General features: G+C 46.6%; 1 protein-coding gene across 9 annotated transcripts; it reads right to left on the reverse strand.

The window, feature by feature from the left end:
- Nucleotides 1-7,914: 7,914 nt before the first annotated feature.
- Nucleotides 7,915-24,765, reverse strand: LOC136456623 (pentatricopeptide repeat-containing protein At4g19440, chloroplastic-like). 9 transcript variants are annotated; one of them, XM_066456543.1, is made up of 9 exons: nt 22,248-24,765; nt 21,626-21,684; nt 21,431-21,540; nt 21,240-21,362; nt 21,090-21,134; nt 20,623-20,704; nt 10,318-10,383; nt 9,338-9,456; nt 7,915-8,662 (listed from the first exon to the last, which is right to left on the reverse strand). In XM_066456543.1, exon 1 carries the CDS (start codon nt 24,662-24,664, stop codon nt 22,259-22,261), a length of 2,406 nt encoding a protein of 801 aa, XP_066312640.1. In that variant the 5' UTR covers nt 24,665-24,765; the 3' UTR covers nt 7,915-8,662; nt 9,338-9,456; nt 10,318-10,383; nt 20,623-20,704; nt 21,090-21,134; nt 21,240-21,362; nt 21,431-21,540; nt 21,626-21,684; nt 22,248-22,258. The 9 variants fall into 9 exon arrangements, with proteins under 9 accessions (XP_066312640.1, XP_066312645.1, XP_066312643.1 ...); XM_066456548.1 differs by adding an exon at nt 9,179-9,244 and having other exon boundaries at nt 9,350-9,456; nt 21,431-21,684; XM_066456546.1 differs by adding an exon at nt 9,179-9,244 and having other exon boundaries at nt 21,431-21,684.
- Nucleotides 24,766-25,183: the final 418 nt, after the last annotated feature.

A 25,183-nucleotide genomic window follows, 5' to 3' on the forward strand; every position in this document is an offset into this window, starting at 1 on the left:
TTGTCGGCCGGGGTGATATCAAAGGTAAACTTTTCTGGCTCTTTTTGACCAAAGGGACAAGATATCGGCTTTTTATTCTTAACCCACTCAGCTAAGCCAATAACTGGTTCTTCATTAGAATCAGAATCTCCTACTTCTTCAACAAATGATACCTTTTTACTCCAATTCTTTTTAGGTTCAAAAACCCTAGTATCTTGATTAGAGATCCTTTGCACAAGATGACTGAGACTTTCAAACTCCTGAGAAGCATATCTGTCTTTAAGATGTGGCAATAACCCTTGGAAAGCTAGATCGGCAAGCTACCGATCATCCAGCACCAGACTATAGCACTTATTTTTTACATCTCATAGCCTTTGCACAAAGCTCTCTACCGATTCATCATTGCGCTGTCTCAATTTTACTAAATCGGTAAGCTTCTTTTCATGGATTCCAGCAAAGAAATACTTATGAAATTGTTTTTCTAGATCAGCCCAGGTAATAATAGAATTTGGTGGTAATGAAATAAACCACGTAAATGCCGATCCAGACAAAGATGATGAAAATAATTGAACTCTTAATTCATCTCTGCTAGCTGCCTCTCCACATTGAATAATGAAGCGATTGACGTGTTCCATTGTTGATGTGTCATCTTGCCCGGAGAATTTAGTGAAATCTGGTACCTTGTACCAATTTGGGAGAAGAATTAAATCATATGCAGGAGGATATGGAGTCCGATAAGAATAAGTATTGACCTTGGGCTTTATCCCAAACTGATCCTTCATAATTTCTGCTATCCTATCAGCCCAAAAAGCATCAGCCTCCTGATGACGAACTGGCTAAATTTCTACAGGAAGTGCCTGCTGATATCCCTCCACATATCTTTGTGGCCCACGATCTCCAGCAATCGGCATATTCGCCGTTACTTATGGTCCATTAACCTATTGGAAAGGATTCATCGGCTGTGCTGCCGATGCTTGATTCTGAAAACCAGTTTACATATGACCTTGTTGAATCCTTGCAACCTGCTGATTTTGCTGAACTGTATGTTGAACAGGTAACTGTCCTGACCAACCATTATTAGAACTCATTGGTACAAAACTTACCGATGGCTGGTAATTTACTGACATTGTTGGATAATTATAACCAGCTTGAGGCATGAACTGAACCCCAGTTTGACTCATAACAGGGGCTTTCTGCTGCATCGACAGTAAGCTTGCCGATGGATTTGAACTGGGTGTTTGAACCAAAGGCATCTGGAAACCCCCTGGAGTTGGTTGCACAGTAGTTGCTGTGGCATATTGAGGCACTTGAGCCATCGGCAAAACAGCCGATAGTATAGGAGCTTTTCCTACTGCATCAAACACTTGAGGTAATCCAGGATTGAAAGCAGATGACTCCGGAGGCATACCATATCCCCACCAATTAGCAGGAATCTGGCTATTTTGAGACACAGGACCTGACATAGCTGATGCCGCTAGATCTGTATTAAGCTGAACTCGTCCTACCGGATCTGATCGTATCGGTGTAGATTGAATATTAGGTAAGCCTATCGATACTGGAGGAGAAGTAACTTCTGTACCCATAATGGCCGAGGGAGCCGATGGAGTATTAACAGATACCGGCTCTAGTTGGTGATAGGCAGGCCCAACATAATGTGATGCCGTTTGTCCTTCTTTGAGAGTTCGAACCACAGCATTATGAACAGTATTGGACAACACATTGGAATGATTAATTAAAGCATGATTTACTGCAGAATTAACCATCTCTTGAAGTTTACCAGGATTGGAGTCAAAGGTAACCTGCCGAGGCAACGGCAAATCTTGCTTCTGGATGACTTGTCCACTCTTGTTCAGGCTAAACGATTTCAGACAAAGCTGCCTGTATTCTTCTACAGCCTTTTCCATAGCCTGCCTCTGCTCTTCCTTAAGATCTTCTTCTGATACCGCGATAATGTTCCCTGAATCGATCTCGGAATTGAACATATTGATCGGATTGATTGGTCCCACCGAGCGTGCCAAAAGATGTGTTGATGCAAAAGTGGATCTGCAAACACAAAGGGCTAATACCCGAATCGATATCCAAAGCGTGCCAGTCGATTTGACCTGTTAATCAACAAGGATGAAGATACGAGCACTTTGGTCCTGACAACAGCGATACGCCCGGAAGTCACGGCCAAGAGGTACTCACGCGGAACTCGAGAGTCGCCGAAGGTCGCACTGAGACAATGCAACTCGCCGAATCAATGAGAACTCGTAAAAAGAAAAAAATATGCAAATTGACAAAGTCGCCGAAAAGTAAGTAGATGTAAATAGGAGTAAAACTTGGTTTTGATATTGATTGATATATTCATTACATTGCCCCTCACTCCATATTTATACCCTGATCTAAAGAGACACAACCAAACACAACTAGGACACCAAGCCCATATCTAAGGAAACACGTGACTCTTACATGAATTATACTCTAACAAATATAGAAAAGGAAATCAACTCCTATCTATTTCCCTGTCCGCCTCAATTACGATGGAAATCTCACCGTCCTCCTTCCCATCGGCATACTCCCTATTTCATCGGCAATAGTCTTCAAGTCTTCCTTCATCGGCATACTCCCTGTTTCATCGGCAGTAGTCTTCAAGTCTTCCTTCATCGGCATACTCCCTGTTTCATCGGCAGTAGTCTTCAAGCCTCCCTTCATCGGCATCGACAATAACACCTCCAACCTCATCAGCAACGCCCGAGTCTAAATCAACCTTTCCATCGACCACCACCAGCTATCGGCAACCATCTTTACAAGCTGGCTTTCATCGGCTATCAGAATATACAGTAACTTTCCCCTTGCTGATTAGTCCACTCCGATCATTTTGACATGTGCAAAAAACGGTGTCAACAAGGTGTTAAGTCTAGAAGGCTGCATATGGATTTATTGAAATTTAAGAACTTGCAGAGCAATAGTTATAATCACCATAGGTTATGGACTCAACAAGAAGTTGAGGATACTCCTCCTGTAGTAGGAAATACACGCAGTATTCATGCAACTGCATTAATAAAGTTTGAGCTCACTGCATATAAAAATAGTAATATACCCCCTAATAAAGTGTGTAATATTTCCCAAATAAATCACCACTAAAGCATACATATACACCACTAGAAGTGGGTGAATGGGGAATTTTAGTATGCTATTAAATATCTCGGCATTAGGGGGAGATGAATGCCCATTTTATGGAATGCCTTGATATTTATGAATTAAAATGCACAAATCCAAACTAAACTAGTTTTTTAGTTACACTCCTTTATTATATAGTATGGAGTTATGCCAGATAACTATTTATATTGATGAGGAACAACCAGATTGGTTAAAGTCTAAATGAATGCTTCTACCCGATGTAGATGTGGATATATCCGGGATTAATTTCATATCCACTTAACTTAAGTATTTTGATCAAATTATGCGGGGACGCCTGCAAATAAGATCTAGAGGCCTAAATCAAAAGTATATGCTCACGAAGCAAACTCACATTATGTGTGATAAAACTCCTCTCTTACTCCTGTAGAGAAATCACCCTGCTGGTGAGTTACCTCATGATGAAGTTCATCCTGGAGATGAAAATCCTAGCAATGCGCACATACTATAAAGCAAGGAAAACGGAACAATGGATCTATCGTTTTGGGAAATAATGAAGATCGATATTAAGTCGGGAAAATATATGTCGACACTTGTTTATCTCTATAATTGCTAATAGAGTCTCTTTTGTGAGAACCCGGATCTGGAACAAAGTCCATGGCAAGAGTGCTTGAAGCTCTCATATCGGGTAAATGAAACATGCAATTGAGACTGAACCAAAAATCGCTAATTGAATATCTTGAACCTGATGTTCGGATACTTATGGGTCATCGTTGAATAATGGGTGGTGAAAAGCGATGGTTCAAAAGGTCCTAATAGAGACCAGTTCCGGCATAACTTTTACAAAATATGTTCAGCTATATAATGAATCTGACTAATGGCATGAATCAAAATATGCAGTTATGGGATTCTAAAAATCTATGAAGAGCAACATTGAAATCTTATACCAATATTGTCTTTAACAAAAAATGATCTCCCCATAAATATAGCAACTCCCTGAAGGATTTTTTTTCTTGAAGGAATATATGGTTATAAGTCTAAATACACCAAAAATAGTGAATTCCTTGGAAGGAATAAAGATCCATATAAGACCTGAGAGATAAGAATGAAAAGAGGAGCTGAAAAAACAAAGGTATACCATATAAGCACATGCGCATTTCATAAGCTTTTACTATAAGTGTATATATACTTATGATATAATGCGTTCTCCACCTGAAGATTTGGAATTGAAGTATCCTCTGAAAACCGATATGATATATTTGGTGTTACTGGCAATACTTTCCACGTTACGCTAGAAATACATACTTGTGATGTCTTACTATGTAATCAATCCCAGAAGGAGTCACGACTATTATGAATAGAGAAAATTATAATGGTATGATGTCACATCTCGAAGATGCGTGTCATTGCAACTTTGAAGTGCACAAATATGCATCCTAATGTATACATGCTAGAATATAATAAATTCCTCTACATTATTCTCTATCTCAATGTTCCTGAAGAATAGCGACACAAATGTCATGAAGACTAAATATTGTGGAAATCTTGTAATCTCACTTGCACTATCCATGTCTATGTTTATTTCCAAATAATGGTGGGAGTGAATGACTTCAACAAATGTTGTCATCTGGGGGGAGTATTTACAAGATATTGATTGCCATTCACGAGACTTTGAAGGTCTCAAACAATACCTAGAAGTGACTTCCTAACCTCTGTTGTTGATGGCTCTATTATGACACCGTTTATGAAAGTGGGTTTATTGTTTATGTAGACTTCATATTTTTACTTCACGAGTTCTAGAAGTAACATGAGGTCAAGATTATGAAATGATCCTTACAAAGTATGCCATATACTTGTTAACTCTCTATGTGCATATGCTTTCTATAGAAAGCGTTTTTGGCATAGCGGGACAATGCTGCAAGGTTAGGTGGAGAACTTACCTAAAATATTAAACCCAAGGGGGAGTGTTAAGAATTCTTCAATTAGATGATTGATGGGCTCATACCATATATGCCCTGATGGGCTCATACTATATATTCCGTGATGGGCTCAGACATCTATATAAATGGACTAGATGTATACGTGAAGGACTAATGAACGGCTCCCCTCATATACGTGTATCTCCTGTGTGTGTTCTTGTGTCTTGTGCTTGGGTTTGGGCAAGGGAGACGGGATATATCTACAACTTCTACACGCCTCGTTCTTGAAATCACGAACAGGAAAATGGATCTGGCAATCCGTGGATAGGCCGATTATCAACGGTATCCTTTCTGCTTGACCTGAGAAACTGGAGATTATGCAAAGTCGGGTCTCACTTCCGTTTGAGTTTTGACTACTCGGCCATAGGCTGTTTTGTTTGGCAACCGAGACGGTGTTGCCAGTTTTGGCTCCTTGTTTATCTGCATCCAATCGTCACCTTACTGGTTCGCCATTCGATTCAGATGTTGCTTGCTGATGTTAAGGTTTGGATCAAGCCAGGTAGCAACAACAAAAGCATGCATGATGTTTCCAAACAGTGGGATGACACACACAATGGAGCAATTAGCGGTGCACGCTACACAACCATCATGGCTCAGCTTTGCCCAGCGTCCCTAGTTTCTATTCAATCAGAGAACCGCAGAGCAAAGCAAAGGCCCAGTTTTCCCACATCTCCATCGTTTCCTCGTCGACGCCGATCTCGCCTACCTCGACCGCCGACCTGTCCGCCAGACAGACCCCGGCCCGGCACTACTCCGGACCTCAAGTCCTTGAGGCGGGGTACTCTGGAGTAGGGTATCTGGGCCGTTCAATTAGTGTATTCTCTTAAGAACTTCAAAATAGTTATGGGCCTGCCATGACGAAAATCTTTATCTTTTCTCTTTTCGCAAAATTTGGTCTGTAAAACTGCTGCTGGAGCTGGACACCGAGAACACAAAGTATCAAACATTTGCTAAAACCCACTCTGGCTCGAGGAAAATATATGCCGGTCTATACCGTCTCCAAGACTTCATAGGTTGGATCTGTAAAATATCGGTATGTCCTTAGTTTCTCTTTTAACAAACTATAAGCCTTCAGAAAACTTTAGTATACTGGAGTAATGCTTTTGGAACCTGAAGCACACTTGATGCAAAACTGAATGCGACTGTCGGGTTGGGACAAAAAAACTTGTAAGAAACTGAAAACTGGAGCACATGGAAACGAATGAGGCACATACAGGGTTCACAGATGAGCAGGTCTCTCGCGTGGCTGATGGAAACCCTTAACCAACGACCCTTCACAGCAATGGATGACACGAAACAAAATTACGATTCTTTCTTCTCTTCCTGTTCCGGTTCTGGTTCCTTCTCCTCCGCAGCCTCTTCGAGTGTCTCTCCAGGGACAAGCTGAGATGACATCGTCATCATCCTGCGCAGCTGCACTGGCGCCAGCTTCAGCACTAGGTACCTGCTTCTGGAACTGCTCATCAAGCCTCCTAAGGCTGTCCAGGTTATCAGTGCCTGAAGAGGACGAAGCCAAGGTTAGGCAAAGCAATAACAAGAATTATTTCTCAGGCAGCTGAGGCCATTAATCAGAGTGCAATCTGACAGAACAACGTGAAAAGAGTCGTACCCAGTTTGTTGATAATTGTTGACAGCAGGTCTTGCAGACCTATTCAAATAAGAAAGCCAATGAGAAACCAGTTAGATTATTTGGCTGAAGTGATCTACTGATCTTGTTCAGTTAGGCAACCCACCTTTGCAAGAAGCAGGATCCACATTCTCAGATGTCACTGAGAAACGGCTTTTAATTTCCACCATTACGGTTAGGCTTATCACCCAAAGAGCCTACATAACCTGTAACAGCCAAGAGGATATCATGCCTTCTCAACGCAAAAATAAAAATAGAGCAATTGGCATAATAAATAAAGGGCTAGGTTTAAATTCCAAAAGTCAAGCACAACTTATATATACTGCATACTGCAATGCTACATTAACAAGAATGTACAGGTAAGTCTATACATAGATAAAGGAATCAGCAATTGAAGGAGACATCGTCTTTGGAGAGGGCCTGATAGCAATGCCAAGATGAAACACTTAGTGGCTTGGAAGAAATGTGCAAAGCCCAAGAGAAAAGGAGGCCTTGGATTATCAATCTCAGACTCTTAAAACACGACAAATTCTACAATAAAAAATAAATTCCATGGGTCAAGCTTATTTGGAATGCGCATCTATCTATATCTATATCTCTTATAAAAGCAAACCCCACTAATTTTTAATCTCTGCATGCAAGCTATCCATGTGTCATAGCTCACTAAGTGCCATATCACCACTCAATAATAAATGTTACATCATCTTCCACTAAGTGCAATTACTGTTTCCAGTCTATCAACGTACAAGGAGTCGACACCATACCATTTTTTTATTTGGCCATCACATTCTCCTATAATTCAATCATCTAATATTTTATAAGTGATTTATTTCATTCTTCCATTAGCTTGCACTGTTCTGGAGACATATATCTCATGCATGTAATGATGTAATAATTTTAGTCCTAAGAAAGTTCCACAGCAACACGCGGGGTATTTTTCTAGTTATTCCAATGGTCAAGTTCCTCATGCAACAACTAATAGACTAATAGATGCTCCTTTCGGTGCAAGGATATCCTAAAACTTTGTGATTTATTCAGAGAAATTGCTGAATGTAAAATTGGAGATGGCTCTACTATCCTCTTTTTGGTCTGATCTCTGGAATGACAACATATTACAAACAATTCACTCAGTTTCTGACAAACAACTCCCTGGAGACCCAGTTTCATCTCCCTATCTCAGAACAAGCATATCTAAGTTTCAAAGCCTTCAAGATTATATTCAAACAATTCAAGTTCACCAGAATACAAAAGATTCTTGAAGGTACATTTGTTCCTCTAAGTTCTATAATTTCCCTTACAAGAATGTACAACCAAAGGATACTAAAACGTTATCGATTCACTCAACCTGCAGACTGCAGTTATTTCCATTCAATGGTGTTGGCTTTCCAAAATAATCGTCAGAAGATGTATCCTGGTAATAGCACATTCAGTTTTTTTTTTTTTTTGAACCAGGAAAACAGCTGGGGAAGCACCCACTGTTAGATTTTATTAAAACACAAAAACAACCACTGTACAAAACAAAAGGAAACACTCCGGCTAAGCCCAAGCGAGGCTAGAACAAGAAAAAAACAAAAAAAAAAACAACTATACACAGGAATCAACCCAGGACAGAAAAACAGGCCGCTTGTTTTCAGAAATCCTATATGCTTTGTAGTCGACCTTCATCTTTGAGACGTCTTCTCCAAGAAGAGAAGGATGGAGGTCCTCTGTTAAAAATGAAGTTATTATGCTGCATCCAGATTTGCCATGCAGACTTCCATGAAGAAAGGATATGGAAAAGCTTGTTTGGCTTGTATTATCATTTGGAAGAAATCTGACGTAAGATTCCACTGAATGCCAAGGAACTGCCAACAGAGCTGGCATCATTTCTTCAACATTCATATTGCATAGGACACAATTGTAGTGGTTGCCTTCCAGCTTGAGCTTTTTTCTCCTAATAATGTTCCTCCTGTTGAGCCTGTCCATCATTAGGAGAGAGAAAACTCTTAGTTTGTTGCAACATTTGGACATCCAAATCCACAGGAAGCAGATAGATTTCTCTTGCATATAAAAACACACAGAACAAGCAGATGTCTTTTGCTATTTCAAAATTCAAATAGTGAAAAACTGTGAAATATAAAATAAAAGGATTTCGTTCGAGAAAAAAACAAAAGGACTGCATTTTTTCAAGTACCCAATGGAGGGAATCCAGAAACGCATCTACACAGATCTACATGGAACCATTTCGGCCCCACTTAAACATGTCTTACTATCTGAATCCAACATATGGCGATCTATTTTCTCCTTTTTTGAAAGACACATGGTAAATTTTTCCATAGTGAATATATACATATGGCAAATGATGCTTTTATGTATGGATTCTTCAATCACTCTGTGTAGCTTTCCTGTGAAGCTCACATCATATTTATGTCATTATTCCTAGTAGACAGGACTAAGGTATTTCTTAAAATAAAGAAAAAGGAGTCAAACAAACTTTATCAATGTCAGTTATTCTAGCAGCATCATCTTCTTTTAATTCAGGTGGATCATCATTGAAAATCTGCAATGTTATATAGCTTACTTGTAAGGCAAAAACACTGACTTTAGAACATATGAGTAAGGTGTCACAGCGATAGAAGATAAGAAAACCAACCAGTGAACATACGAGTAAGGTGTCACAGCGATAGAAGATAAGAAGATCAACCAGTGATGCCTGAGCCTTTAGATCCTCAATATCGAAGTTCCATGCACTGACCCTCGTAGGTACTCACCCTGTCACATAAACCATCAAACCTTCAGAAATAGTCACATATATGGATTGAATGACGGAAGTAAATATTGCGTCTATGCCTATGAAAATACGTAATGGTGTGCTAACGAAACAATACAGTAAGCAAAATACATCTTGTGAGTAGTCATGGTATTATCTAAGCAACTAAACATAATGTTAGTTGATTGTTTATATATGAAATGAGTAGTTGATGGTCATGTGAGCGCCATATCCATATACTGGAGTCACACAGATCTTGGGGTGTTCAAGGGCTTAGCTTTCAGAATCCATCCTTGGTTTGTGCTTTCAAATTTCTGCAGCTCTGAAAAGGTACGCATTGTAGGGAATAGAAGCGTCTCCCCAGAACAAAAGAGTTTGCAACTTCCTGACAAGCTAAATAGATATTTCATATGAACCATTGCTTCTGCTAAAACATGTTTTAGCAGTCATCTACTTTACCACAAAGAGTTGCATCATATAGCTTACGAGCGATCATTTTACAGCATCAACTTCATCCCTAAGAAACTAACATCGTATGGGTTGTGAAATGAGTCTTATTTTGTAGCATGGTTCCTAATTACTCTCCCCTAGTCCTTGTTCAACCAATAAACATTAGGAAATACTAGCATACTCGGCCATTGACATAATACTATCACAATTTAAATTTCTGTTTTTTTTATAAAACAACCATTTTGCTTATATATATCCCTACCATCTTTTATGAAATTTGTTTGAAGCCACATCTTTAATGTTAACATGGTCCAAATAAAATGAAGCGTAAGATTCACAAATATGAAGGATACATCTAGCCTGCTTCAGGAAAAAAAAGTAGAGAAAAATAGGCAAAGTACACTTTCACGAACCATGAAAAGTGCTTCTTGTTCTGAAGCAGGCATTCTCTTCAAAGCTAGCTGTGCTTCATCCTTCAGCTGGAAATACAAAGTCATTCACTAAGAAAAACTATCACAAGCATTATGTAAAACAGAAATAAGAAAAAAGTACATAGAAACAAAAATGGAGTGCCTTTACACGATCCCAAAGAGGGGGCAAATCAGTAAAAATGCTCTTAACAGTTAGCTCCAGAGGTTGTGCATTCTTGAAAAAAGAATGGTTAAGTAATTTTTCGGCTGTTGGCCTCTTTGTTTGATCTTTAACCAAGCACATTAGAACCATTTCCTTGAAGGACCGATTACAACTGAAAAACTTTCATTAGAAGAGCAACCACAATAATCTAACCTAATGCCCAGATTCTGTACAAATAATGACTGAAACAGCATTCTAGAACAGAAAGATTGTGACAGAAAACTATCATCAGAAAGCATTCACACTTGGTGGAGCATTTTGGAGCGTCATGAGAAGAACCTGAGCCACCAAGACAATCACCAGTTAACACTGAATTCACACACGTGATTAGGTGAACTCTAACTCCGCCTATGGTGGGGCGCCTTTGGTGTCCCAGCATAGCAGGTCCCAAGCCCTGGTAAATGAGGAGGGTTGCGTTAGGCGTGGCGAGCCAATGTAACAACTTAGCCACTTTAATGGAGATGAAACCCAAAAGAATCTCGTTGGGGCGTAACCCTCTTAGCGACGCGCCATGTCGGAACACGAGAATGGTGTTAAATGAGCAAGGGCCGGGTCGTCACCCCCGTGACGCGCCGTGTCGCGATCTGGACATGGTGTCAAGTGAGCAAGGATCGGGTCGTCACATCCTTAGTGGCGCGCCACATCGGCGCCCGGGTGTGGTGCAAAATAAGCAAGGGTCTTCAACCTACCTCGGCACATGCGAAGGGTAAGGAAGCTAGTCGAGCCAACTAGGATCCGTTTAGGTAGCTGGAATGTAGAGCCCCTTACAAGTAAGTTAAGAGAGTTAGTTGACACAACGGTTAGGAGACGTGTAAATATCTTATGCATCCAAGAGACTAAATGGAAGAGGCAGAAGGCGAATGAGGTGGACAATACCGGCTTCAAGCTCTGGTACACAGGGACAACTTCAAATAAAAATGGAGTACGATTTTTGATTGATAAGAGCCTCAAGGATGGTGTGGTGGAGGTGAGAAGGCAAGGGGATAGGATCATCTTAGTTAAACTTGTCATTAGTGATATGGTCTTAAACGTAATTAGTGCGTATGCCCTCCAAGTAGGCCCTGATGAGAGTGCTAAGCGGCTTTTCTGGGAAGACTTAGATCGCTTGGTTAGAGCTGTCCCTAGTAGCGAGAAGCTCTTTATAGGAGATGATCTTAATGGCCATGTAGGTACATCAAGTGTAGGTTTCGAGGCGGTTCATGGGGGTTTCGGATATGGTAGTAGGAACCAGGAGGGAGAGGAAGTCTTAGTATGGTAGTAGGAACCAGGAGGGAGAGGAAGTCTTAGACTTCGCCATAGCTTTTGATCTGATGATAGCTAACACTTTCTTCCGTAAGAGACAGTCACATTTAGTGACCTTTAGTAGTGGCCAGTACTCTAGTCAAATCGACTTTGTCCTTACAAGGAGGGATAAACGAACATGCGTGGACTGTAAGGTGATACCTGGAGAATGTGTGGTCGCTCATCACAAGCTGGTGGTGGCTGACTTCCGCTTTCTGGTGCAAGCTCGTGGGAACAAACAAGCTAGGGTTGCTAGAACGAAGTGGTGGAAATTAGAAGGGAAGGCATCAAAAGTCTTTAAGGAAAAAGTCATTGAAGAGGGCCCTTGGAATGATGAAGGCAATGCAAACAACATGTGGGAGAAGATGGCAACATGCGTTCGGAAGGTTGCTTCAGAGGTGCTTGGAGTGACCAAAGGGAGCGGATGCGACTCGAAAGACACTTGGTGGTGGAATAAAAATGTGCAAAAGGCTATTAAGGAAAAGAAGGAGTGCTATAAGCGCTTGTATCATGACAGGTGTGCAAACAACATAGAGAAGTACAAGGTGGCAAAGAAGACTGCAAAACGAGCGGTGAGTGAGGCAAAGGGGCGGGGCCTATGAGGACCTTTATCAACGTTTGAGTGCGAAGGAAGGAGAGAAGAACATTTATAGGATGGCTAGGGCTCGCGATAGGAAGACAAGGGACTTCAACCAAGTCAAGTGCATAAAGGATGAGAGGGAGCAGCTCTTGGTGAAGGAGGATGAGATCAGACATAGATAGCAAGAGTATTTTGATAAATTGTTCAATGGTGAGAACGAGAACACTACCGTTGAGCGGGACAACTCGTTTGATGACACTAACAGACGCTTTGTGCGGAGGATTCAAGAATCGGAGGTCAGAGAAGCCTTAAAAAGGATGAAAGAGGGCAAAGCGATGGGCCCTGATGGTACCCCAATCAAGGTGTGGAGATGTCTCGGGGATATAGCTATAGTATGGCTAACCAAGATGTTCAACAATATCTTTCGATCGAACAAGATGCCTGAGTAGTAGAGAAGAAGCATATTGGTACCAATCTACAAGAACAAGGTAGATATCCAAAGTTGTACTAATTATCGGAGAATTAAGTTGATGAGCCACACTATGAAGTTATGGGAGAGAGTCATCGAGCAGCGCCTGCGACGAACGACGCAGATATCAACAAAACAATTTGGTTTTATGCCCGGAAGGTCAACCACAGAAGCAATCTTCTTAATAAGACAGGTTATGGAGCGGTTTAGAGAGCAGAAGAAGGACCTCCACTTGGTTTTCATTGACTTGGAAAAGGCTTCCGACAAGATACCAAGAAATGTTATGTGGTGGTCTTTGGACAAACATAAAGTCCCATCAAAATACGTGACCCTCATCAAGGACATGTACAACAATGCTGTGACTAATGTTCGAACAAACGATGATAACACAGATTACTTCCCAATTAAAATTAGACTTCGTCAAGGGTCAGCCTTAAGCCCGTATCTCTTTGCTTTGATAATGGATGAGGTTACCAAGAACATACAAGAGGATATCCCTTGGTGTATGTTGTTCGCTGATGATGTAGTGTTAGTGAACGAAAGCCAGGCCCTTGAGTCTAAAGGTTTTAGATTGAGCAGAACTAAAACCGAATACATGATATGCGACTTTGGCGGAGTTGTACATGAGGAGGGAGATGTGAGTTTGAAAGGTCAAGTAGTGCCTAAGAAGGATAACTTTCGGTATCTGGGATCGATGCTACAGAGGGATGGAGATATTGACGCGGACGTTAGCCATAGAATCAAAGCAGGATGGATCAAGTGGCGACAAGCTTCTGGCATTCTCTGTGACAAGAGGGTACCACAAAAGCTAAAAAACAAGTTCTATAGAACGGCGATTAGACCGGCTATGTTGTATGGAGCAGAATATTGGCCTACAAAGATTCGACATGTTCAACAACTGAGTGTTACAGAAATGCGTATGTTGCGATGGATTTACGGTCACACAAGAATGGACGGGATTTGGAACGATGATATACGTGATCGCCTAGAGGTAGCACCAATTGAAGAAAAGCTTGTCCAACATCGGTTGAGGTGGTTTGACCATGTTCAAAGGATACCTCCAGAGACACCAGTGCACCGTGGAGTCCTAAGCCAAGCTAATAATATAAGGAGAGGTAGAGAAAGACCGAAATTGACATGGGGGAGGTAATAAAAAAATATTTGAAATCTTGGGATATACCTAGAGATCTATGTTTGAATAGGAGTACTTGGAAAGCAGCTATTGAAGTGCCTGAACCGTGACTTGGGGCTCTTGGTGGGTTTCAACTCTAGCCTACCCCAACTTGCTTAGGACTGAAAGGCTATGTTGTTGTTTGTTTGATTAGGTGAACTCTATGGAAATAGTTATTGAGCCAGAAAGTTTGTAAAGTTGGATAGCTAACTTCATGGATAAGACTATCTGATGCCTATAATAGTTCTGCAAGCTGGTGGGCAATCAGCACGTCTAAATAAGTATTCACAAAAGAATGTGTGCCCATGGGAGAATTTCTAGGATTTCTCTCTTTCGCTATCATGTCATGTGAGGATTAATGCGTGTTAGTCGCTGAATTCTCACTCTTGGTAGTAGGAGAATTCTTACTCTCATCGAGAGAGGATGACACTAGGAGTTGGGGCAATTTTCTTGTCTATTTCTCACATAAGCTCACACAAATGCCATACCAACCTGAGGGGTTGGGGTTACATATTTATAGGCTGCTAGCCAGCCAAGCATATGCCAAGATGCTAGCCTAAGATGCTAGTCTAAGATGCTAATATGCTGTCCTAGCTAAGATGCTGTCCTCTAGTCTAAGATGCTGTCCTCTAAGATGCTGTCCTCTAGTCTAAGATGCTATCCTAAAAACAGAAAAACAGCCACAAGGACCATGTGAGCAACAACAGCCCCACAAAGACCAGCCACACATGACTTATCCATCATTCTCCCCCTAAGTCTTGTGCGTCGTCTTGTGGGAGAGTTGAACCATCCCGGTCCTGGAGCAGAGCTCAAGGAACTTGATCCTCCCAAGGGGCTTGGTGAGCAGGTCCGCAAGCTGGTCCTTGGTGTTGATGTAGTTCGCCTTGATGCTCCCTTCCTCCAAACAGACTCGGATGAAGTGGTACCTCACCCGGATGTGCTTGCTGCGTTCGTGGAACACGGGGTTCTTTGCCAGGGCCAGAGCGGACTTGCTGTCCACCCTGAGCTCCACCGTTCTAGTGTCTCTGCCGAGGAGATCACCAAGCAGTCGAGCGAGCCAGAGCGCCTGAGTCGAAGCGGTGGAGGCCGCTATGTACTCGGCCTCGCAGCTGGACAGGGCCACCACCTGCTGCTTGACCGACTGCCAGCTAACGAGGCACTTGCCGAGGAAGAAGAGGATCCCACTCATGCTCTTGCTGGTGTCGATATCGCCGGCGTGGTCGCTGTCGCTGTACCCGACGAAGTGTGCCGCCCCAGGACACCTCGGGTAGTAGAGGCCGTGGTCGAGAGTCCCCGCAACGTAGCGGATGATTCTCTTCACAGCCTGCTGGTGCTCCGTCGTCGGTCGCTGCATGAACCGACTAACGTAGCCGACGGAGAATGCCAAGTCCGGCCGTGTGTGGGCGAGGTAGCGAAGGCTCCCCACAAGGCGCCGGTACTGTGTAGCGTCCACCTCCTCCGTCGTACTGTCGCGGCTCAGCTTCAGCCTCTCCTCCATCGGAGTGAGAGCTGGGTTGCAGTCGGTGAGCCCAGCTAGCTCAACGACGCGCTTGGCGTAGGCGGTCTGTCGAAGCGTGATCCCGGAGTCATCCTGGTGCACCTCGATTCCCAGGTAGAAGGAGAGAGGCCCCAGGTCACTCATCTGGAAGGTGGCCTTCATCTCTTCCTTGAATGCCGCCACCTCCGCATCCTTGGTGCCGGTGATCACCAAGTCGTCGACGTAGACACCCACCAGCAGGGCATTTCCTCCATTGCCCCGTCGGTAGATGGCCGCCTCGTGCGGGCTTTGCTCGAAGCCCATCCCCTTTAGCGTGGAATCCAACTTGGCATTCCACGCCCTCGGTGCCTGCCGCAAGCCATAGAGGGCCTTGCGCAGGCGGAGCACCTTGCCCTCCTTGCCGGGGATCGCAAATCCCGGCGGCTGGTGCACGTAGACCTCCTCCTTCAAGTCGCCGTTAAGGAACGCCGACTTGACGTCCATGTGGTGAACACGCCAGCCCTCCTGGGCAGCTAGCGCAAGGAGGAGTCGCACGGACTCCATCCGTGCCACGCGAGCAAAAGCGTCGTCGAAGTCGACCCCCTCCTGCTGCACGAAACCTCGTGCCACCAAGCGAGCCTTGTGCTTGACGATGGCGCCGGCTTCATCCCTCTTCAACTTGTACACCCACTTAAGGGTGATCGCGCGGTGACCACGAGGAAGGTCAGCAAGCTCCCAGGTGCGGTTCTTCTCAACCGCATCCATCTCCAACTGCATCGCGGCGCGCCATGCCGCGTCTCTCGGCCTCTGCAAACGACCGAGGCTCGCCGTCGTCACACGCAAGGTGCAACTGCGCCTCCAGGTCGTGAGGCACCGGTCCCGGCACCGGCTGGTCGCCGAGAAGGTTCTCCACCGTACGGTACCGCAACGGCTCACCGTCGTGGTACGCGTCGACGCGCTCCTCGTCGTGAGAGAGCGGAGTAGCGAGCTCAACCGGGCTATGCTCGACACGAGCTGGTGTTGGAGTAGTCGTGCCCGGAGAGGTGCCTGTCGGTGCTGGAGTGCGTGGCGTTGCCGGCTGTGGTGAAGCCGACGAAGAACTCATCGCAGCCAAGGTCCTGGCTGGAGAGCGTGGAGCCGTCGGAGTAGCAGGCGCCGGGGTCAGTGGAGGCTCGGGGACTGGGGTAGACGCGCTCGCCGAAGAAGAGCTGCCTACTCCCCCATCTCCCTCGAAGTGGACGTACTCGACAGTGAAGTCGTCGTACGTCGGAGCCGAGCCATCGTCCACCGCCTTGTCCCACGCCCATCCTCGCCCTTCGTCGAACACAACGTCGCGCGCCGTGCGCACACGCTGTGTCTTCGGGTCGAGGATGCGATAGGCCTTCGAGCCCTCCGCGTAGCCGATGAATACTCCCGGAGTGCTCCTGTCGTCGAGCTTGCTGATGTGGCCAAGCTCCTTGGCGAACGCGAGGCAGCCGAAGACCCGCAAGTGGGAGACCGCCGGCTTGCGCCCATGCCAAGCCTCGTACGGCGTCCTGCCGTCGAGCGCCTTGGTAGGCGAGCGGTTGAGGATGTAGACGGCCGTCACCACCGCCTCTCCCCAGAAGACAGCCGGCATCCCCCTCTGCTTGAGGAGGGCCCGAGCCATCCCCACAACCGTCTGGTTGCGCCGCTCGACGACGCCGTTCTGCTGCGGGCTGTACGGCGCGGCGTAGTGGCGCTGAATGCCCTCGTCAGCGCAGTACGACGCGAATTCAGCCGTCGTGAATTCGCCGCCGTTATCGGTGCGCAGCACGCGCAGCTTGCGGCCGCACTCTGCCTCCGCAGCAGCCTGCGCGCGTCTGATGGCGTCTGCAGCCTCTCCCTTGCTACCGAGGACCATCACCCACATGTAGCGGGAGAGGTCGTCGACGAGCAGCAGGAAGTAGCGTCGTCCTCCCGGTGTGGCCGGTGTCACCGGGCCACACAAGTCCCCGTGCACGAGCTCGAGCCTCTCCTTGCCTCGAAAGCTCGCCCGCTGGGGAAAAGGGAGTCGCCTCTGCTTCGTCAACACGCAGACGTCGCAGAGCTGCTCGACATGGTCGAGGCACGGCAGGCCTTGCACCATCTCCGTGGCACTGAGCCGCTTCAGGGCCTCAAAGTGAAGGTGCCTGAAACGCTCGTGCCACTGCCACGCCTCGTCGTCCCGACGAGCAGCGAGACAGAGGGGTTGTGCCACCTGCACGTTAAGAACGTAGAGTCGATTTGCGCTTCTGGATACCTTGGCAAGAAGGCGACGATGACGATCCCAAATCCTCATGACTCCGTCCTCAACCACCACGCGCGAACCGTTCTCATCCAGCTGTCCCAAGCTGATAATGGAGTTCCTCAACGCGGAGATGTAGTAGACTCCGGTGAGCAGCCTGTGCTCACCAGACACGGTGGTGAAGATGACGGAGCCGACGCCCTTGATCTCCACGCCGGAGGCATCCCCAAACTTGACGGAGCCTCGAACGCTAGAGTCAAGCTCGGTGAAGAACTCCCGTCGACCGGTCATGTGATGGGTGGCGCCGGTGTCGAGGCACCACCCGTCAGTCTTGTCGTTGCCGGAGCTGTCGCCGAGGAGGGCGTGTGCTTTTGGCTCGTCGAGGTGGAGGAGAGCCGCTGCGGCCGGTGCCGCTGGAGGTAGCTCGATGCTGGCATGTGCCATGAACAGAGCCGGCTCCTCCTCCTCCGCTCGTGCGACGTGGGCCTGGCCGCGTCGTGGCTGTCGACAGTCCTTGGCCCAATGGCCAAGCTGGCCGCAGTTGCGGCAGGTGTCGTCTCGTGCCGGCTTGTGCCTGCCGGCGGCGCCGCCCTGGGCGCCTCCGCGGGCATCACCCTTGGCACGTCCTCGCGCCCCGGCCTGGGCGTCTCTGCGCGCCTTGCGCGGCTTGCCACGCTTGTGGCCGCCTGTCGCGGAAGAAGGCTCCCCCTTCCTCCGGTCACCCTGGCTGGCAAGCCACTGCTCCCGAGTGAGAAGGAGCTTCCCGCCAGTGGTGATGGGCCCCGAGAGGGACTGTGGCTCATCACTGTCGACGACCTTGAGGCGACCTATCGCCTCCTCGATCGACATCGTGGAGAGATCCAGCAGCGACTCGATCGAGCGAGCCATTTGCTTGTACTTCTCGGGGACACAGCGGAAGAGCTTTTCGACAGCTCTCTCCTCGCCGTAGGTGTCGTCGCCGAACTGCACCATCTTCTGCAACAGAGTGTTGAGACGGAGAGCAAAGTCATCAACGTCCTCACCTGGCTTGAAGGCCAGGTTCTTCCACTCCTTGCGAAGTGCCTGCAGCGTGGACTTGCGGGCGCGGTCGCTGCCGATGCGTGCCGCAGCGATGGCGTCCCAAGCCTCCTTAGCAGTCCGCTTGCTGGTAAGCGAGAACTGCATCTCGGGCGGGACTGCAGCGATGAGAGCATCCAGCGCCCGTCGATCTAGGTTGTAGTCGACGTCGCCATACCGGACTGCCTCCCACATGTGCCGCACCTGGAGCTTTACCCTCATCACCGCAGCCCACTCGACGTAGTTGGTCTTGGTGAGGGTAGGCCACCCACCGCCGGGACCGACGTCCCTGACAACAGCCTGGAGCCCATGGTAACCACGGTACTGATCCGGGGAGAGAGAGCCACGCTGCCTGTGAAGGCCGCGCTCTCCATCGACCCGTCGGTACCGATCCGGGGAGAGAGAGCCACGCTGCCTGTGAAGGCCGCGCTCTCCATCGACCCGTCCGCCACCGTTGCCGTGCGCGCCTCCTCCAGGAGCGCCGCCGCCGTGCGCGCCTCCTCCAGGAGCGCCACCGGCGCGTCCGCGCCTGTCTGGGCTGCCGCCGCGCTCGTGGGCGTGCGCGGCTGCCCCAGGAGCGCCACCGCCGTGCGCGCCTCCTCCAGGAGCGCCGCCAGCGCGTCCGCGCCTGTCTGCGCTGCCGCCACGCTCGTGGACGTGCGCGGCTGCCCACTGCGCTGCCCGCGCTCGCGCTGCCTCCCTCTCTAGCAGTTCGAGGTCTGCGTCGGCGGTGTCGTCAGCGGAAATGGAGCTGCCGATGCTGCCGCGCAGAGCCTCGACCTCCGCCGCCGCCGCACGCGCTGCATTCGCCGCCGCCGCCGCTTCCGCCTCCGCTCTGGCTGCTGCCAGCTCCGCCGCTGCCAACCTCGACGCCCTTGCCGCCGCCACAGCGGTCTCTGCCGCCGCTCGCTCGCGTTCCTCTGCTGCGGCAAGTTCGGCCTCCTGCCGACGCCGCGTGCTCGAGGCGACCGAGCGCTGAGACTGCCCTGCGGACATGACGCGCTACCGGGGGGCTGCTGCGTGGGGAGAGGGCTGCTTCAGACGAGCTGGGAGAGGAGTGAACAGGAGCGGTCGGAGCTGCTGCTACTCTCAGCTGGGGCTGTTGCGAGGCTGGGCAAGGGGATGAGCAGGAGATGCTCAGGCTACAGGATACTACGGCTCCGATACCACTTGTTAGTCGCTGAATTCTCACTCTTGGTAGTAGGAGAATTCTTACTCTCATCGAGAGAGGATGACACTAGGAGTTGGGGCAATTTTCTTGTCTATTTCTCACACAAGCTCACACAAATGTCATACCAACCTGAGGGGTTGGGGTTACATATTTATAGGCTGCTAGCCAGCCAAGCATATGCCAAGATGCTAGTCTAAGATGTTAGTCTAAGATGCTAATATGCTGTCCTAGCTAAGATGTTGTCCTCTAGTCTAAGATGTTGTCCTCTAAGATGCTGTCCTCTAGTCTAAGATGCTGTCCTAAAAACAGAAAAACAGCCACAAGGAACATGTGAGCAACAACAGCCCCACAAAGATCAGCCACACATGACTTATCCATCAATGCGGAGGCTACAAAAAGAGTCTCTAGTTAGTAATACTAAGATTGGATGGCAAAATGATTAAGACCATATATACTTGCACTCTAACTTTCAAAATAAGCTACTTCATGAAATTTCAAAATAAAAGAAAACTGATGCAATCAATCATCAAGCATTCACGCTCCATGGGAACTATTATTACATAACTATATTCCATAAGAGCAAGAAGGAAAAAAGATTTAAAATCTTAATTTGCAAAGAGCAAATGACCCATTACCTTCATAGGAGGGTACATCGAAAGGGGAGCATGTCCATGTGCCAGCTCGAGTGCAGTTATTCCCAATGACCATATATCAGCTCTGTACAAAGAGTCGATAGTTGTTAGAAGATGTTTACAATAGCAACTAAGAAAAGTAAAAGTACACATAAAAAAGCTACAACACGTTAAACAAACATGATCATTACATCAGTAAAACATAAGCAGTATTATAAGTCAAAAACAATAATAGGGAAGTTTTCCCAGAAACCTCAAAATGGAACCGACCAGAACCTGGTCACCACTAGTTTCTGGGAAGAGTTCCAACTTGACGATGTGCTGCACTCATATTTAAATACAACAAGTAAAACTAAATTCCAACATTGTATCTGCTCGATCTCAGGTTTATTAAGCAATGCAAATTGTGAAGCAGAACTAAGCATGTGCGTGTAAAAAACATAAGATAGGTATTGATATTCACCACATACTTGAAATTATATCCAGTTCCAGGCTGGAGAACTTCTGGAGCCATCCTAAACACCAAGTAAAACAAGAAAAACATGTCAAATTATGCATAAACTAATTAATTTCTATTGAACCTCTAGAAGAAGAAATTTATAGAAAAGAAACATAGTTACCAGCACGGTGTTCCAACAAATGTATTCCTAGCCCTTTGCCTATCACCCCTATCAAACATGCAAGCAGAGACACCAAAGTCCCCAAGCTTGACTACACGGGATTACAATAAGGATATTACCTGCCTGCAACAATGATATGTTGAGAAAAAGCACTGCCAAAACTAATCTCAAACAAATCCTACAGAGCTAACCTTCACACCACGATGAAGATGCCCTTGCCTATGGAGGTAGTCTAGAGCTTTGAGTGTTTCCTTTAGAATAGAGGTAATAACTGGCTCTTCAAAACCATCAGATATGCAACCTTCATTAGGTGCAAACGTCAACCTTCTGGCATGAATGGCATTACCAACAAAAGATTATGACCCACAACAAATGAGCAGTAAGACCTGATGACATTAGGGTGATCTATCAAGCTCAAAATTTGAGTCTCCTTTCTTACATCATCCTGCATACAATATATATACTACCGTGAGACACTAATTACACTGTTCGTTTTACAAAGGAGCATACAATATAGATATACTACCACCAGAATCAGTATAATTTCTTTGCATGCCATGAGAATAATTAGGCACATCTTTTGCATAGAAGTAAAATACACAGAGTAAATCAGTCAGCTTGCATTAACAATTCAATACTGCGAGCAAACATATTCTAGCAGTAAACCAGCATTAGGAAGATTAACTTCAACTTCTACCAATAAAAAATTCAGTGTGCAGAACATGGCATTACCATGTCAGAATGCAAGGGGACTAAAGGGTGCACATTAAGGTTCTTATTCTCAGTCCATAGTGCTAACCGAAAGCTGATGCACCAGTAGAGCATATGAGCAGAAAAGGCAGCATAGAATATATGGCTAACAAGAAAGGCAAACAAGGCAGAGTAAAATACATGTTTGCTAGATGCATAAGCCACCAAAGGCAAGGCGGAAGCCCGTATACTCTCCTGAGTTCTTCCTATTCATGCTTGACAATAACTGTCACAAAAAGAAGTCATGTCTGACGGTACCTTGTTACACATCATTCAGCACTACACACAGCCTCTTTCTGGCACCAGGGTGTAGTTATTCCATCAACAAAAGCATTGTACGAACAGCCATCTTGTTTCAAAACTCGTGAGGACATTTCAGCAGGACTTTCTACCATCTTATCCAATGAATCCACCTCACAAAACCCTGAAATTAGTGTATTGTAGGAAACACTATCAGGAACAATGCCAAAGCTCACCATCTCGTCAAAAAGCTTGGAAGCTTCTTCTTTGTTGCCAGATTTGCAATAGGCAAACATCAGAGTGGTGTAGGTCATCTTATTTGGAGGTATATCCCTGGAATGCATTTCCTTGAAGTACATCACAGCTTCATCAATTTTTCCTATTTTGCATAAACCTTGAATTATAATTGTGTAGCCAATTACTCCAAGCTCAATGTTCCTTACTATACATTGCGCAAAAACTGCCTTGGCCTCTTCAACAAGACCAGCATGACACATCCAATACATAAGGCTACTGTAAGTTATAGGTGTTGGTTGTATGCCATTATACTTCATAGTGTCAAGAACACCAATTGCATCAGAAATGTTACCATTCCTACCATAACCACCAATAAGAGCATTATAGATGACTGCATTCGGTCTTAACCCATTTTTCATCAATTCAGTCAAACATTCATTCGCCTTATGCATATCCTTTGCTTTGCAGTAACCGTCTATTATAGTGCCATATGTCACAATATCTGGCTTAAGGCCCTCACTTTTCATCTGATCCAGCAGGTGAAGGATCTCTTCCACCTTACCCAAATTACAGTAAGCGCGTAGGAACGTATTAAAAGTGAAAAGGTCGGGCTTAAACCCTCTTTTGATCATATCATCACGAAGTTGTATTGCTTCCTCCATTTTACTGGCTTTGCAGCAGCCTTGAATCATTATATTATATGTGATTCTATCCAATTCAACCCCGCTATTCACCATAGCCTTTAGAACCTTAGTAGCTTCTGTCATGTTGTTACCTTGACAAAGCCCATGAATCAACGCATTGGATGTTGCAATATTGACACCTAAACCTTTACCCAAAACTTGGAACCAAATTTCAGTTGCTTCTTCGTGTTTCCCTCTTTTGCAAAGCTCCTGGATACAAGCTGTCATCAGAGCATCATTTGGTTTCAGAAATCTGGCAAGCATTTCTCTTATAAGCCTTAGCGCCAAATCCAGTCTTCCGGTTCCTCGGAGATGCCATGCAACCACACTATTAAACAAGGCGCAATGAACCATCATCCCAGCCAACAACATCTCATCCAATATCTTCTCAGCATGTTCCATTTCTCCTTCTTTGCACAGAGCCTTCGCAATCAAGTTGTAAGTCACCACTGTCTGCTTTATCCCCTTTGAGACCATTTCATCAAACAGCTTAAGCGCCTCTGAGCAATGCCCTTTCCTACAATGCCAACCAATCATCTCATTGTAAATAACCTCATTAGGGGTGATCCCAAAACCCTCCATCTCCTGTAACACTGCACCAACCTCCCCAAACCGTTGGCCCCTTGCAAGACCATTGATCAGGATGCCAAACGTGACAATGTTTGGTCTCACCCTGCCTTCAACCATTCTCCCCTTCAACCGAAAGGCCTCCTCCACCCTCCCACTTTTGCACAGTGCATCCATTAGCACGTTGTAAGTGACAACCGTCGGCTGGACCCCAGACCGCCGCAACTCCGCAAGCATCGCAAAAGCAGCATCAATCTCTCCAGCCCTGCAGAGTGCCTTAATCATCACCGTGTATGTGTACACATCAGGAGCAACAGTCTTGCCATCCCGCATTTCTCCAAACACCTTGCGGGACACGTCCAGTTGGCCACCACAAACTAGGGCTTCGACAAGGATATTGCATGTCTTGATGGACGGCGATGCACCACGTGTGGAAAGCTCGAGAAAGGCATCGGCGGCACGGGACAGGGATCCGGGGCCAGGCGAGTTGAGGCAGGCGCGGACGAGCAGGTCCGCTGTGGCAGTGCAGTCCGAGTCTGCGATAGCCGCTGCGGCGACGGAGAGAGGGTTGAAGCAGAGGAGGCGTGAGACGAGGCGGCGCGCGGACGGTAGCGAGGCGCGATCGGCGACGAGCGATGGGAGGAGGAGCGCAGAGACGCGAGGAGACAGGAGATCCTCGGCGTGGCGGGAGGCGGACACGTTGGCGTCGGAGAGAATATGCTGGAGGAGGCGCAGGGCGGAGGAGGCGGGAAGCGGGGCCGGAAGGGACGACAGGGCGGAGGCGAGGCCGCGGCCGCCAAGGCGGCGGAGCAGGATGGCAAGGTCGCGCTTCGCATGGGGGGAGGGCGCCACGGAGAGCGCGCTGGCAAGCTCGGCGGCATCAGCGGCGGCGTCAGCGGCGGATGAGAGGCGGCGGCGGAGGAGGGGAAGAAGCCGTGGTGGTTTCATGGTGTATGCGGGCGGTGGCCGCCGACGGCCTTGAGGACAAGACGAAGGTTGCGGCGGGAGAACGGACGGCGCAGATTGGATCGGGGACCAGTAGGCCTAGGAGGGGGTCAGCACTCCAGCAGGGCCCCGGGGAGGGGCGGAGAACTTCGTGACTCGTGAGGGCGTGGTGGCGAATGTGTAGTTTTCTAGTTTTTTTTAAAAAAAAAGATTCGAATTAGTTACCGTTTTTTTCCGACTTGAATTAGTTACCGGTATATTGCAACATCAATCATCAATACATATAGCAATCGAGTTCTCGGTACGTTTAGACGTTGGAAGCATCCAAACAAGCCCCATCTTTTTTTTTCTTTGCATCCCCCCCTCTCGCTGACCTTCTGTGCCAAAAAAAATGAACATCATGTTACCTTTAGAATCAACAAAGGGTTTGTTTAAATCAATTAGGGCTACTTACCAGTTAGGGCTAAAAAACAATCTAAATTAGCTGTGATTGGTTGGCTAATTGGCCAGTAAGTTGAAGAC

The sequence above is a fragment of the Miscanthus floridulus genome, chromosome 6 (genome assembly GCF_019320115.1).
Source record: "Miscanthus floridulus cultivar M001 chromosome 6, ASM1932011v1, whole genome shotgun sequence".
NCBI classification, from domain to species: domain Eukaryota; kingdom Viridiplantae; phylum Streptophyta; class Magnoliopsida; order Poales; family Poaceae; genus Miscanthus; species Miscanthus floridulus.

What these genes read in the sequence shown, in the direction of transcription:
- LOC136456623 (XM_066456543.1), bottom strand. Translation starts at nt 24,664, where the DNA reads ATGAAACCACCACGGCTTCTTCCCCTCCTCCGCCGCCGCCTCTCATCC.